Source organism: Bactrocera latifrons, unplaced genomic scaffold (assembly GCF_001853355.1).
Source record: "Bactrocera latifrons isolate USDA-ARS-PBARC rearing strain unplaced genomic scaffold, ASM185335v1 scaffold_11, whole genome shotgun sequence".
Classification (NCBI taxonomy): domain Eukaryota; kingdom Metazoa; phylum Arthropoda; class Insecta; order Diptera; family Tephritidae; genus Bactrocera; species Bactrocera latifrons.
The window spans coordinates 1757478-1773810 of record NW_017534519.1 but is presented as its reverse complement, the minus strand read 5'-3'; the positions used below and the strand labels follow the sequence as shown (position 1 = coordinate 1773810).

Sequence of the window (16333 nt, the reverse complement as noted above, 5' to 3'; positions counted from 1 at the left end):
TAAGCGTATGGCCACATGGGAGCAGCTCATAGTGGATGATTTCCTTCCAATCCCACCAAACACACAGCAACCTTCCTGGCCGTCAATCCGTGCTTAGCCACTATTTGGGACGATTCACCGGCCTTTGACAACGACCGTTTTCGCTTGATATTGTCGTGTGTGATCAATTTTTCGTCGCTAGTCTCCATCCACTTCAAAAATGGGTCGAGTTCGTTCTGTTTCAGCAGCATATCGCAGGCTCTGATTTTGCGTCAAATCATGCTACACCGAAACATCAAGCGATTTTGTGTATGCAGCCTTCTGCAGATGGCTTAAACTGGTTTGGTGACTAACTTCCATCTTCTGGGCAATGTCACGAGATGCCACATGTCGGCCTTTTCATGGTGTGATTTTTAACCGCTCTGAACCGTTGAAACCATCCCTCGTTAGTTCGAAGTGATAGAGTACCATCCCCCAAAACACCATTAATCTCACGGAACGTTTCTGTACCGAATTTGTCTTTAATGAAAGAAAACTTTAAAACAGTACGAATTTCGGCTTTAGTGTTTACACGTCTATAACTGTTGGACGTCGCCCACTCACCCACAAAATTTATACATAGATTGTTCAACAAAAGTCTCCGTGTGTGAATGCAGTCTAAGCTTCGGCAAAAAAAATTTTTTTGGAATGGTTGACACTTGTTGGTTAGAATACTATTTTGATGGCTTCAAAAGAGACTGCATATAAGTAATCCAAGTGCGATCTGGGTCAGCCATCTCATCTAATATTAACTTGTTGAAAATTTTAGTTCCATACTTAATATAAATATAAAATCTTTTGAAAGATTCTTCTTCTTCTTCTTGATTGGCGTAGTCACCGCTTTACGCGATCATTGCCGAGTTAACAACCGCGCGCCAGTCGTTTCTTCTTTTCGCTACGTGCCGCCAATTAGAGCCAGGTCCTTCTCCACTTGGTCTTTCCAACAGAGTGCAGGTTTTCCTCTTCCTGCCGCCTGCCCGGCGGCTACTGCGTTGAATACCTTCAGAGTTGGAGTGCTTTCGTCCATCCGGATAACATGACCTAGCCAGCGTAACCGCTGTCTTTTAACTCGCTGAACTATGTCAATGTCATCGTATATCTCGTACAGCTCATCGTTCCATCGGATGCGATATTCGCCATATCCAACCCGCAAAGGATCATAAATCTTTCGCAGAACTTTTCTCTCGAAAACTCACAACGTCGACTCATCCGTTGTTGACATCGTCCAAGCCTCTGCACCATGTAGCCGGATGGGAATTATGAGTGATTTATAGAGTTTGGATTTTGTTTTTCGAGAGAGGACTTTGCTTCTCAATTGCCTACTCAGTCCGAAGTAGCACCTGTTGGATTTCTAGGCTGACATTGTTGGTGGTGTTTACGCTGGTTCCAAGATGGACGAAATTATCTACAACTTCAATCTATCTATCACTGTCAACAGTGACGTGAGTGCCAAGTCGCGAGTGCGACGACTGTTCGTTTAATGACAGGAGATATTTCGTCTTGCCCTCGCTTACTGCCAGACCCATTTGTGTTGCTTCCTGGTCCAGTCTGGAGAAAGCAGAACTAACGGCGCGGGTGTTGAGGCCGATTATATCAATGTCATCGGCATACGCCAGCAGCTGTACACTCTTATAAAAGATGGTACCTTCTCTATTTAGTTCTGCAGCTCGAACTATTTTCTCCAAAGATTAGTTATATTAAATTTCTATGACTCTCACCACTTAGTTTGTTAATTAAGTAATCCCTCCTATATCATGTTTACGTACATATGTACGTACTTGTATATATAATGATCCTCTTTAAGAAATTGCTGGACGCATGCGTTTGTACTTGTGTCTGTGACTATAATCACACTATGGTCGGCGGATTGAAAGCATATTTATTCATACGCGTGCCGTCGGCCACAGTACGCTTTTATTTATTGGCGATTTTCATTTCGGTATTTTCAGTTTTTCGCATTGTTATGCATATGTTTATGCAAATTGCTTTTATTGTCTTATCCCGCTTGCTTTATAATTTCGTATTTTCGCACTTTCTCCTTACCTCGACCCACGCGCTGTTTGTGCTCCAGTTTGGTTACTTTTATACCCGTGATTCGCGCAGAAAAATCACTTTGTTGCTTACGAAAAGTATTTCACCTCAGTTAGTTTTACCATTGCATACTTTTCGGCGTTGCTGAAATGCCGTTGATTTACTGCACATTCGGCATTGCCAGTTGCCCTCCAAAGTCACTCAGCTGTTGTGGGCGTGTGCGCCTTTCTATTTATATTCGAACTGTTTGGCCTTAAAAAACGAGATTAATTGCCAAAAGCAACAACAAAGCTGCACATATGAATAATACTAACAATTTGATGTACTGTACATAAAATGTGTTGGACTTGCAACGTTTTAAATAATGTAACCGTTATAGCGTTGCTCATAAAACATCACACACAATGCATGCAAATAAATCAAAACTAATGAGTTTTATTGCCTCATAAAAATATTCTAAAATCTGCACATATCCACACTACATCTATGTGATTTGTGACAATGAAAGTGGCGAACATGTCTTTATTTTCATATTTGCAACATAAAGAAATTATTATCTGCGAAAACGGTAAAAGTTGATGGGTGTTGCGTATTTATCACAATTTCAGTCGCGATTTTTATTTATACACAAATAAATGGTTTGATGAAAATTTCTACTTTATTTTCATGAAAATTTAATTTTTTATTATTATTTTTTTATTTTTATTTAATATATTTATGTTTTTATCTTCTAAGATTTTCGAAACTATTACTCTATGTTGTTCTGATTCCTATATTAATTAACCTAAATTTATATGCAGAAACGTGAATTAGTTCTTTTCCGAAGACTCGTATTGGATCGATAAATAACAAGTAAGGAAGGGCTAAGTTCGGGTGTCACCGAACATTTTATGCTCTCGCATGATAAAGTGATAATCGAGATTTCAGGCGTGGTTGTGAACCGATTTCACCCATATTTGGGACATGTCATCACGGTGTTAAGAAAATATTATATACCGATATGGCTTTTGGTCCATAAGTGGGCGACGCCACGCCCATTTTCAATTTTTAAAAAAGGCCTAGATGCAGCTTCCTTCTGACATTTCTTCCGTAAAATTTAGTGTTTCTGACGTTTTATGTTAGTCGGTTAACGCACTTTTAGTGATTCTCAATATAACCTTTGTATGGGAGGTGGGCGTGGTTATTGTCCGACTTCTTCCATTTTTGAACTGTATATGGAAATGCCTAAAAGAAACGACTCTATACAGTTTGGTTGACATAGCTATAGTAGTTTTGGAGATATGTACAAAAAAGTTAGTAGTTACGTCCAAATATGCCCCTCCCTAGTGCGATCCTTTGTGCCAAATTTTATTTTATATCATATCTTTATTTACGGCTTAGTTATGACATTTTATAGGTTTTCGGTTTCCGCCATTTTGTGGGCGTGGCAGTRGGCCGATTTTGCCCATCTTCKAACTTAACCTTYTTATGGAGCCAAGAAATACGTGTACCAAGTTTCATCATGATATCTCAATTTTTACTCAAGTTACAGCTTGCACGGACAGACGGACGGACGGACAGACAGACGTCCGGATTTCAACTCTACTCGTCACCCTGATCACTTTGGTATATATAACCCTTTTAGTTTATATCAAATTTATCTCAGCTGAGCTTCTGCTTAATATAAATATTGCAAACTCGAAATATAGTAAAATTAACTGAGTGAAATCAAGAGAGCTTATAACCTATAATATGAGTTGAAAATATGCCAAATATGCTTGCAATCTATTCACGGCTCGAATAATAAATGTTGAACTCCTAGGTAACCATTTTCAATATGAAATTTGCGAACCTGAAAGCATTTCCGCCCCTTTGAGCGGAACAAATTGCGAGTGCAGAAAATATTCGGTTTTACCAAAACTTAGTTCCTTTGTACTTGTTCATTCCTTTAGAGACTTTCCAACAACTAAAAATTAATTTTTTTCGTTTCTTTTAAACAATAAAATTTAATCAAAGAAATTGTTTATAATGCTAAAAAATAAATTTAATTAGATAATTGCGCTTCGTGCTTTTTTATGTAAGAGTAGGCGTTAAATGCTGTCGTATCTGACTCAACTCTTCTTTAGAACTCAAGATCGTCTTAAATTTGTGGTCACTATCGCAAAAACAACAACATCTTAACGTTAACTTATGTGCTGCTTTTAACTTAACTTGAAATGCTGTGCGACGAAAACATGTATTTATATCAAAATAAATAGATTTATGCAATACATATCCTAGCCAACAATGGTTTCTTTGAAAGCAGCTTGATAACGGAAGTCTTTCTCTATTTATTGTATGAGACACGCAACCACAACAAAAACAAAACACTGAAACACATGTGTGCGGCTAAAAATGCATTAAGTTGATTAATTTGGTATAACTGTAGTTTGCTGTTCTGCATACCTACTTAACGGGCTTACAAGGAAGAGCACGTCCAACAGCAAACGTGTGTGAGATGTAAAGAGCACATATGAATGTACATATATATTTTTTGTATTTTCTTATGTGCAACAAACATTATGAATTGGCTTCTAATGTAAACAAGTTGCTGGTGTCTGGCAAGTTAACGGTATGACGGTATTTATTTGAATAAAGCATTGCACAGCAGTCAGCGTTTTGTAATATGAACTGCTGTGTTTGTAATGGCTTGAATAAAAATAAAATAAAATAAAAGACGTAAAATTTAAAAAATGTATCACTTGCTTCCAACGACATAACAATCAATCATTTCTGCAGCAATTTGACAAACACGCTGCTCGAGAAAGTCACAGCTTAATGCCAAGCAAAGACCGCAAGGGCGAGTCGAAGGCGATTTTAAAGTGAAAAGCTTAAAACTTCACAGCTGCCGCAAAACTGCTGAAAGTCTGGCACCACCACACACAACAACACAATTTTATATGCATGTGTTTGCATGTATGTGTGAGTGTGTTCAACAAGCAACGAGTCACAGTAAACATGCAACACATACAGCAATCAACTTGTGATTTGTAGCCACAAAAACGATTATTTGTTGTTTGTTCTAAATACCAGTGTATCTGTGCATGTGTGTATGTGTGTGCGGTCACGCTTAGATTTGAAACGTTTGCCATTCGCATAGCAGTATCTCTAAAGCGCAGTCGTTCCAATCAACGTCACATCGGAAAATGTTTTCAAAATACTCAGATTTTTCATTTCAAAGCAAGGCATAGAGTGACAAGGAGTTTCGGTAATTAAAAACCGTTACATTTACGATTCTAGTTGCGCAATCCGAAAATTGGATTAATTTGCATGTATGTAGAGTGTCATGCTCGGACATGCATACATAATACGTACATACATACATACATATATCTGTTCAAATAGATTGTATATGACAGCCAAAAATATAAATTCGTTTCGGATATGAAATACAATAGTTTGATTCACAAATTTAATTACACCAAAGTGCTGAAGCTAATGCCGTGAAATCGATAAAAGTTCTGAAGCAACATATTCATAATAAAAATGTGCAGTTATTGCAAAATTCTGCAAAAGGACATGTACCTTTCTATGTATGTACTCGTATATGCGTGGCCTTTCAGGAAATATTTCTGCTATCTTTACCAAAAGTGGTCAGCGTAACTTGAAAAATATGGGTTTGAATCCAGGTTATTTCATTATATTTAAGATATATTTGAACACAAGGGGTCCAAATGAGGCAGACCATTTTGCATGCTCTTAGAATATTAGCCAACATTAATATTACACAAATGGTTCTTCCATAAATCCGAATTTCAAATACGAAAATTGCTCATGTTTTTATGAAGGAATTCAAAATGGAAAACAAAAGTTTCGAATTTTCTTTTAAAATATTTCTGATAGTGTACTTATAGGGGTTTTTCCTAAAATTTACCAGAGTTGAAGAATATTGGCTGCTACTTCAAACCCGAAAGGGCTTTTGTGAAGCTTCTTCACTAAAAATGCAATCAGAAATTTCTTATTTCCTCCACGAAAATAATATAATACCAACGCAAAAATTAGTCAAAACATGGCACGATAGAGCAAGTAAATAGAATTACTAACGAAATAAGAAAAGCATTTGATTACAGAGATTCCTATTCAGCTATACATCTAGACGCAGCTCAGGCGTTTGCGGTATTAGGGAGGCCGTAGTGAATGCCGTATACATATCAAGAATATTAGCGGATCACTTAACATCTGTTGAATATTGGCTTACCAACTGGCCGATTTGGATGTACGGCATTCGACTGTGGGGTAAGACCTGTGCAACCAACTTTGATATAATACAAAGCTTCCAATCGAAAACGCTTAGAACAATCACGGATTCGCCATGGTATATTCGAAATGTAAAGATCAATAAAAATCTTGGTTGGTAAATAAAGAAGTAGAGGACAGCAGAATGAAATATATATCTAAACTCTTGAACATGCAGCCGATCTCTATGAAGAGCCCCGAAAAATGTGTCTGACTGTGAGAAATATTTTTCTCTTAGAAATATCTGAAGTACTAAACCCAAATAAATGTTGTTACAACAAATTAGTTTCATTATTGAAACATTATCTAAAATTATGAGTTTGACAAATTCACAGCTTTCCAGAAAAAGATTAGTTTTTCGTCAAAAAATTTTCACTTCAGAGTAAAAACTCGAAATTATTGTAAAAAATCTTACTTTCTCAATCATAATCTGACTCTTGGAAGGTCGTGTCAAGATTTCAAGTCAATCAGTTCAACCGTTTCGAATACATTTTCCTAACCGACTTTTTGTTTAATTCATTAGCAAATAGATCATCTTGATGATAATTCAATTTTGTAGATAGATGAATGAGTTCAGTGTATTGTGAGTTTGCTGTTATTTTGTTAAACTGTAATTTGTACCACAAAATCAGCTCGGTACGTACTCAGCCCTGCCTTACTCGCTGCTATTTATATGATATTTATATTCTTTGGACAGTTTAATTGCCACAAAAATGTGATGCACTTAAATTTGTAGGAAATTTCGCACAGTAAACACTTAAGATTTCCCTGTACGCCAATGCGCTTGTACCTCATGCGACAACACATAAATTGCCACAAATACGCAAGCGGTTGCACGGTTAAATGTGTGCCAAAACAAGCGAAGCGAAACCGCCCGAAATCTTCGCAGAAAGCGTTTATTCGAAGTGACTCGAGAACATATTGAGATTTGCGAGCAGACGTGGCATGTGGACAGCGCGGCATCGAACCGTGACAGCTCGGCGACATGCAACGCAAATGCAGGCGAACAGGCGGTTGGGTGTGCGCCCGTTACGCCGGATTACTAGCTATCGTCTCAATATACTGTTTAAGTACAATGATGTGGACGGCACTGAGCGACGGACGGACACCGCAGTGGCAACTGTTGCCGCGTTAAAGTCGCCTCACACGCATTACATTATTTGCCTCTGTGTGTGTGTGTGCGTATTTTTGCATACTTACATATATAGGCGCATGTGTGCTATCAGGTTGGGTTAGCAAATCCCGGAAACATTGTTTTTGTAAGTAGTTTTTGCACCAAAATAATGACTGCATAAAGATAGGTACAGCAGTGTGCAATTAAAATGCCGTCGAATGAAACATTTTTTGTGTAATTGTAATTATAAATTATGAGGGCAAAGAAATTTTAATGAAAACACTGTGGACAGTTCAGTTACAGATGCTGAAATAAACAGTCATGGGCCATTAGTTAAGTCCATGAGCACTCAAAATCGAGTTTCTTTGATTTTTTTGAAACTTTCAACAAATTCATGGCCATTTCCTTACAGTGTATCACAAGAAAGAAAAATGTGGTTGGTTAACTATATTAGTTTTAAGTATTTAGGTCAAGAATAATAATTTAAAAATTAACATATTTTTAATACACCATAGTTACCCTACAAATTTACCATTCAGATCAAAAATATCTGCTCTTGCTTGTCATAAGCATGCATTTTTTGCTCGCGTGTGTAAGTTGTAACTCGCTTAAATCATTGCAACGATAATGTTTTAACGGGGCGCTGTTAAGTGGTCACTTATTGCCAAGTAATATGTGCACATTAGGGTGCTGCACAAAATATTTGATTTTTGTTTTCAACCCTTAAGCTCTGAAATCTTTTTATTTTATGTAAAAAAGAATATTCACCAAATATTGGTTCGATTTCTCAAATTTGAAAAGTCGGTATTTTCTTACTTCCTCACATAATTGATTAGAAAATATTGCATGTTTACAAAAAATCAGGAGTCAATAATTTGAAATTACATTCAGGGACATACATAAGGTTTGTTAGTTGTATGCGGACTAGGTATATAGAATCACAGGGAATTATTGATCAAAATAAACCCATCAACCTCTGATAAGCACCCAGTCCACATAATGAGTCTTTGACCTTCTCGAAATCGTGAAGCAAAATATGATTAATTTTACAGTAGGAGTAGTTACGGCCTTTCCTCTTCTTCTTTATTGGTGTCGACACCGTTACAGCCATTAGAACTCTTAAACTTCATCACATTTCAAAGAAGAGAAACAAAGGCAAAACATTTAAGATTGGTAGAAGTCGACACAAAATGAAAAAATGTCTATTTTATATATGCAAGTATTTAATTTTTTTTCTTTGGAGCACCTTAATTTACATAAACGCAAATATATGTTTGTAAATAAGTAAACGGATAAATTTAAAGTCTTGTTCCGCTTACATATTTCAAACACTTAGCATATTATACTTTGCTGCGTCTCGTAAAAGTTTTATAAATATCTAGTATTTCATCACAAAATATATTTAATTTCTTCTAAAGAAAAACGAAAGGAATTACTCATTAATTTCGGAGTCTAAAAGTTCAAATTTGCCTTTTATAACCAAATTGTTAAAAAGCAGTACTTCAATATAAGCCAAAAAAATATTTATCGGTATTATATACATATATGTACATGTAGATACATAACACCCACTGACTACCCGTTTTGAGATGAATATTAAATAATAATAGGCGTTCAAACTCTATCGGATCGTGCGTGGTAGTAATTAATGATGAAGTATTATTTGTCAAATTTTAATTGCAATATGCACACATCACTCATATAACGAGTGTGTAATGATTACAAAAACAATTAAACGTGCACGCAAAATGTGGTTACTCATACGCCCTGCAAACCAAATACGGAACTATGTACATATTCCATGTAAGTGAGAGTGCGTGTATGTATGGGGGCAAGTATATGGTATATGTGAGGTAATGTGTGTGTGAGGAAATGTGTTTGTGTGGTCCAGTCTGTACATGTCGTTGTTACACCTCATCACATGGTTTTAATTCTGTGTATTGCGTTACGTTCTCATGATTAATTGGCTGCCATAAATTGTTGAATAACTGCATTTGCTTACAAGAGAAACGTTATCAATTATACAGCAGGCTGCAAACATTTTAATTACTTTTTTAAATTATTTAAATTAATAAACATGTAAATGTTTATTATGCGTTGCGCTTTATCTGTATAAATTTGGAGCTGCATACGAATAACGTCAGTAAAAATTATTAAGTGTGTGAAAGCCGCAATTGGTGAATGAGCGGAAGCCTTGTTGGTAAATCAGTTAACGGTTTGTAAAATAATCAAATTAAATTTGTTCGCACATAATTGATTTTACACCGAAAAATAAAACAGTTGTGAATTCTTAAATAAAGACCATCCAATGGATGAATGTAATTACAAAAACAGCACTGGGTGTTGATTGATATGCAAAACCTCGTGGTTATTGAGCAAATTAAAACTGCAAACCGAAAAACTCTTGAGAAAAGTAAGATTTTTTTTTAACAAGAATTTAAAGTTTTCAATTCATAATTTTTGGTTCACAAATGTACTCCTTAATATATACATATATATAAGGCAATTTTTGTGAACATCAAACTCTAAGTTCAAAAAATTCAATAATTGTTAATCACTTTATTTTTTCTATAACTATCAATTTCAATTACACATTATTGATTTCCTACCGCATATTCATCACCCTCATACACACACCCGCTATTAAAAAAAATATTTCGAAATAAAAATACGAAAATCAGGTAAACGCTATAAAGAAGCATAATGAAAAAATTTAATTAAACCATGGCCCTTGGCAATGGCTTTGGCGATTTTCTTGGCAGCGCAAAAGGGGCGACGAAAACCCGACTGTATTGAGAGATTTGCTGTCGATAGCGATGCGCTGCACTTGTCGATGATAGAATATATATTCAAGAGCAATAAATTGCATCGAAGATACCAAGGCCCAAATAGAAGAATGAAAACAAAGAAAGCAATAACAATAGCAATAACAAAGGTAGGAAAGCAGACAAGCGCAGCTACAAGTGTGGTGCCAACAATGCAATCGATGACGCCGCTGCATGCAACAATGGCCTTAGCTTACCTTGAACCACACACCAAAGCCGCTGCTACGCTCACATACATACAAACAAACATGCCTGCAAATGCATTGTTTGCACAAATATTTTGTTTTTCGATAACAATTGCATGAGGGATCCGAACGGAAAGCAAATCAATCAACGTCTTTTCAGGCTTGTTCCAATTTACAGGAAAAATATTCAAAAGTGAACGCCGTTATGAATTTTCATCTGTGTCATATTGAAAAAATGGTACTTTCAATTAACATATCACCGCTTTCTCACCTGAAAAGTAAACTCTCGCGCATATGTTTGCTAAGCTGCTCAGCAATGGCGTAGCCACTGTGCCTAGCAGTACTAGAGCGCTACTAAGCGGTATTATAGTGATACTCGGAGGGTGAGAGCGAAACACAACCTGGAAATGGCAGCATCCTCCCATCGTGTAAAGTGAGCCAATTGAGCATAAGCAATACTTTTCTGATATCAGTTTAGGTTTAGATTTATGTAGGCACAGATAAACTGACAGTAAAAACAGATATTTTATTTGTTGTTGAGGCAGCTTACAAAATACTTCAAATAGTTTTAATTGGATTATTGGTTTGTCTGTTTTGGAATAGAAATCTTAAACAATCCTTCAGAGAACCTTTAAAGTTCCAGTTTGGGACAGACGGAGCTCGTAGCCACACACATTTCGGTTTTTGACCGTGACGCAACGCTAGAGCGCAAACGGATTTGAGTACTCAGTATGAATCTGTACTAGATGAAATTTGGGGGGAAAAAACTATGTTCCACCGAACGAATAAGAGAAGAAGAGCAGGTAAACTACAATTATTTTTATCTTTATTGGCGTAGACAACGCATACGCGTTTATAGTGAGTTTAAAACAGATCATTAGCCGTTCTTCCTTTTACTTATTGCTTAGAAAATAAATATGATTTTTAAATGCATAACAATAGCTTGCTGGCTTTACTCAAACTATAGCTCCCAAAAACGTTCAAATCAAAAGGAAAAATGTACTTGTTTCTTCTGAACGACAATTGAGCTGAGATATTTGGTTACGGCTACGTTTGCCTGCAGAAATTTGTCTTCACTGACTTCACACCCCTCGTATAACGGAAATATTTCGAATTAAAAATAACTGCTCACCTATTTTCCATAGGCCATGCATATGTATACCTGTCTCAACTGTAAACAACTCACCTGTTCTGTAATTGCCATCGTATGTTTGTGCAACTGTGCAGCGTGCTGTTCAAATTTCTGCTTGGCACCACACGAACAAAATATTAAATTTCAATTTGTCTCACGCTGGCAAACGCAATTAATTTTTGCTCTAGTAACAGTAATTTATTTAAATGACTAAATTTTACGCACCGATCACCAACACAACCAAATACTTTATTCAATTACTTAATTTATTTCATTTATTATTTACTGGATTTCCGAAGTAACACGCAATATGGAAGGCTTTTACGAAAAGTCAAATGTATGAGTGATTATGTTGCCGAGACGGCGCTGCACAAACACGCGCACAAAGTCAACCGCTTAAGGAAAATCGATAAATATTCCTTCCTTTCTTTATGAATCTTTTAACACTTCAATTTATTTGTATGTAAAATATTTATTGAACTTGTCAATCAACGCTCCTGTTCACTACACATTTGCGATCATTTACTGCGGCCCCAAAGCTCTTTTGTTGCCCTCCAAGCACTCGCTTCCGCTCACTGACTCACTCACTAATTCAAAGTTAAATGCAAAGCTCTAGTTGTAGCACTGTTTCCCGCTTGTCAACTATGGGATTCTGTTGTTCTTAGTGTCCTTTGGCTGGGAGCTGCCTGCCGTGGCTTTGCCTCGCCTACTCGCGCGCAGTTTGTACGATGCTCCGCCGTCCGAGACGTTGGCGAATTCAAAATTCAACTGCGGAAATTTTTTTCGTTTCCTTTGTGTGGCATTTACCTTTATCGCATTTGTTGTGACATCTCTGCTCACATATACAAATAGATAATTATATGCATACGAATGTCTGCTATTGCCTTTGGCACTTTTCATTGTTGTTGCTCCGATTATTACTGCATTTCTTGCATCAATTGCTCTGGCAATCGCTTCAGCGGCGAGATTGTTATAAAATCAATCAGGCGCATTGGCAGCTGAGTGGGCGCTTATGTGGGTTTGTGTGTCGTTGTGGGGGCGGGCGCGCAGGTTCTGCAGGCTTGTAATTGTATGTGAGTCTTCGGCTCCTCGGCGCGTATTTCATAGCATTTAAAATGCAATTTATTTATTCAGCATAAATAGTTTCCCTTTGCTCGCTTATGCATGACGTTTCTATTGCATTTCATTCTTCGACATTTGCTTTACCCCCTTTTTGCTACAAAGACACTAAATTGGCGTTTTTATGCGTCAGTAAGCAATTCTCGGTTTGCTGTTCAGTAAAGGCAGACAAAAGCTCGGAACGAAGCAGTTTAAGGGAATTTGCTAAAATACTTGTCAGCTGCCTAGTGGCCTTACTCAAACTAATATAAATTTCTAGTTTCCTCATACAATGTATTGATGTCATATTTCTTACGTTGCAGGTCTAGTAAAAACTTGGCATATGTATTTGGTGGCTGCTCTTGGTGAAGCAATAAAGACGTATGCAATATGTCTTTATATGAAATAACTTTTTGAATGGGACATTTGAGAATCCGATTGGTCAGTCATTTCTTTTCGATTGTGGAATGCGATTTTATTGTCTTCCTTGTGTTTACATATCACTGGTCCAGTAGTTCCGATAGAGCTTTACTTGCTTATGAAGCTTTTTGGTTTTGAAAGGCTAGACAAAAACTTTAGATTTTCAGTTTCTTGGTTTATTTTGTTATATTTTTATGGAATGGGATCAAAGTAGGGGATTTTCGTATGGGACATCGTGGTACTCCTATGTTTTGAGCTCTTGTGTTTACTTGTTTTAACAATTTCAATGATAAAAAAAATTCGAACCGGTTTTTTATAAAATTAAGTATTCGTTATGAATCATAATATATGCTGATTTTCAAAAATTGTGTGTATATTTGAAGATCAGTTTAAATACTCATTTGACCTCGTTCTCGCTCTGTTAAGGTGCATAATGGTTCATTTCAGCTTAATGGATTACATGGGTTTACCGGCATCAAAAACTCAATTTTTATTGTCTTATTCTACAACACTTCTACAATATCACTTTAAATTTTTAAGTCGATCCGAGTAATAATTTTGGAGATACAGCCTTGAGAAGCTTGAGGGCGCATATCTTTTCCGTGGAGCCACCGGAAATACCGTCGTATTGGCCGAGTTTAAAATATATTTTTTCCCAAAAATTTCAGAACTTTTTCGTTAATAGTGTATTTTTGTAGCAATTAAAAATTTTAATAAAATACTTCATTTTTATATGAGAAAAAATTGTTAAAGAAATGGTGGTTTTAAGAGTTAGGAGTAGCTCTTTAATGATTTAAATTGATTTTCTTAAGTGCTCACGTTCAGAATATGTCTCAACTTGTTACAAACTGAACAAGGTATATTAAGTTTGTCAGGAAGTTTGTAACAACTGGACCCTATAACGTACAAATATATATTTTTTTCTCAGTTTCTAGTGTCTCAGTTATTGAATATCGAGCTGAAATTTTGCACATGACCTTTTCTCTCCAAAAAGTTTCTCATATGTCGGATCACTATACTCGTATCATATTCATTGATATACATATCAAGTTGTTGTATCGAAAACTTTCTCTCTTACAAGATATATTCACGAAGTTTGACATTGTTCAAGGCATCGCTACAATCCACGACTAGTTTTTCGGATCGGAGCATTATAGCATATACCCTTCCATTATTTATACCTCGTTGTGCTATAAACAATGAATATGCGAAGGATAATGACTCGGTTAACGACTTTTATTGTTTTGTAGTTTAAATTATAGCATAACATATTCTAATAAGTATATTTATAGTTCTCATTTTATTCGTCGCATCGGGTCATGCTATACCTTTTTGGAAAGCTCATTTCACGCGCTAACACGTGTTTGATTGATTGTCGTTTCTTTTAAGTCGTTCGTGAGTTATAGCGTCGCAAACATGGAGCAAAATAAAGAGAAAATACAGCATATTTCACAGTTACGACAAAGGCAAAAATGCATCTCCAGCCGGCAATAAAATTTGTGCAGTTTATGGACCCGATACAATTTCCATTTCCACCGCACAACGATGGTTTCAACGTTTTCGTTCTGGTGTAGAGGTGGTCGAAGATGTGCCACGCTCTGGAAGGCCTGTCGTCGAAAATTGCGATAAAATCGCTGAATTGGTCGAAAGAGACCGGCTTAGTAGCAGCCGTAGCATCGGCCAAGAGCTGGGCATGAGTCATCAAAAAAAATTTTATGATCAATTGAAAATTCAATAAAAAATACCGCAAGACTTTTTTGACAACCTATTATAATTATTCTCAGGTGTCCATATTGATATTGGAAAGTGAAATTAATGTTATATTTCAGGCGTATCATTGGGATTTTATACGTACTGTCCAAGAAACCATCGGAAATCCCGATATTAAGTACAAAATAAAGATTTCTCATAATATTTAGCTTATTTCTAATTATTATAATGGTATTAAGACTAATATTTCCATATATTGGTGGATCCGAACTCTGGCAGCTCCTTCTCTACCCATATACCGACGACGAAGTTCTGGGTGAGAATAAACCGCTGGAGGAAGAGATTGAGTCAAAGCTTGGAGGGAAGGTTGGTGCAGGGTTTCCTATCAGGAGCTCTCTATTAACTCCAGTTTCAGACTTCTTGATATGCGCTCTCGCAAAAGTCTTTTTGCTCAAGATCGATCTTCAGATATCTCACCGACCTGGCGAAAATGGAAATGAAACGGCTGCGCAAATTTGTATTGGCTACTAAGCATTTTGCTAATTTATAAGTTCAAACACAGGCTATGACTTCACAAAGTACTACATACAGTCCACGTGAAGTTTCTCTACATCAGCCATCTAACCTGAACTAGCATAACCTATATGTATATTGGTTTAAAAAAAGTTATGTTAGGATTACTTTTTAACATCTTAGGATAAATTTAATTTATTTTGAAATCTTTCCAGTGGCTCGTAGCAGTTAATTATTTATTAATTAGTGTGACCAAAAGCACTTTATAATTGTAATACCGAAGCACCACTTAAGCAGACAGCTTGTATTTAAGTGTTTTTGTTGTAATTAAAACAGTAAATGATCTATATTCAACAAATTGTATTTTAAGGGCGCCTTCATTAGCAAAATGTTGCGATATTGCGCGCTGCGATGCTGCAACAAGAGAACAACAGCGAAAAGCAAATCGGTTAACGGAAATAACCTCACATATTTCATTGCCTGAACATTTGGCTTCCTTTCCGCTAATTTATGGCACACAATGGCGGGGCCGGACCGAAAGCCGTCGAAAGCAGTCATTCACATCGGACACAAGGTGCTGAGTGCAGCGATTTTAAGTGTCTTGTAAGCGCACTTAATATTAGGCATCACTAACAACAGTGTAGCAGCAGTGAACGGTACAAATCAACAAGCGAAAAAAGCAGGCGTTCTAGATTTCAAATTAAATTTAACAAATGCAATTGTGTACAGCAGCCGAAATGTAATAAAACTATAAATGACAGATTAATAAAATGCGGCAGCTGAGACGCACGAGGGGGGCGGAGTGGCGACGAAAGGGGATAGTTCTAAGGAGGGGCAAAGCAAAAGTGTGGCACACAGCAAATGATTGCCAACAGTTGCGGGCCAATGCATAAATAAAGGCACAACAACACCAACAACAACAACAAGTAAGTAAGATAGTGCGGCAAATGCGCTAATTAATATCACCGTTGGCTGCTCAAGCAGCAACAAATAAATAGTTTCGAAAGAAGAAGAAATCATATTTTTCGCCTGT

At 36.6% G+C, this 16333-nt stretch overlaps 1 protein-coding gene across 14 annotated transcripts in view; it reads right to left on the bottom strand.

Annotated features, from left to right (window-relative positions):
• The window catches only part of LOC108972617 (tropomodulin), a 128393-nt gene that overhangs the window by 93742 nt on the left and 18318 nt on the right, over nucleotides 1–16333 (bottom strand). The window contains exon 1 of one of the 14 annotated variants that reach the window (XM_018939399.1): nucleotides 11614–12299. The exons of the other annotated variants lie outside the window; for them this stretch is intronic. Coding sequence (XP_018794944.1) covers nucleotides 11614–11631 — 18 coding nt within the window. The 5' untranslated portion in view covers nucleotides 11632–12299. Of the gene's footprint in view, nucleotides 1–11613; nucleotides 12300–16333 lie in introns of those variants that run through there. 14 annotated transcript variants of the gene reach the window in all.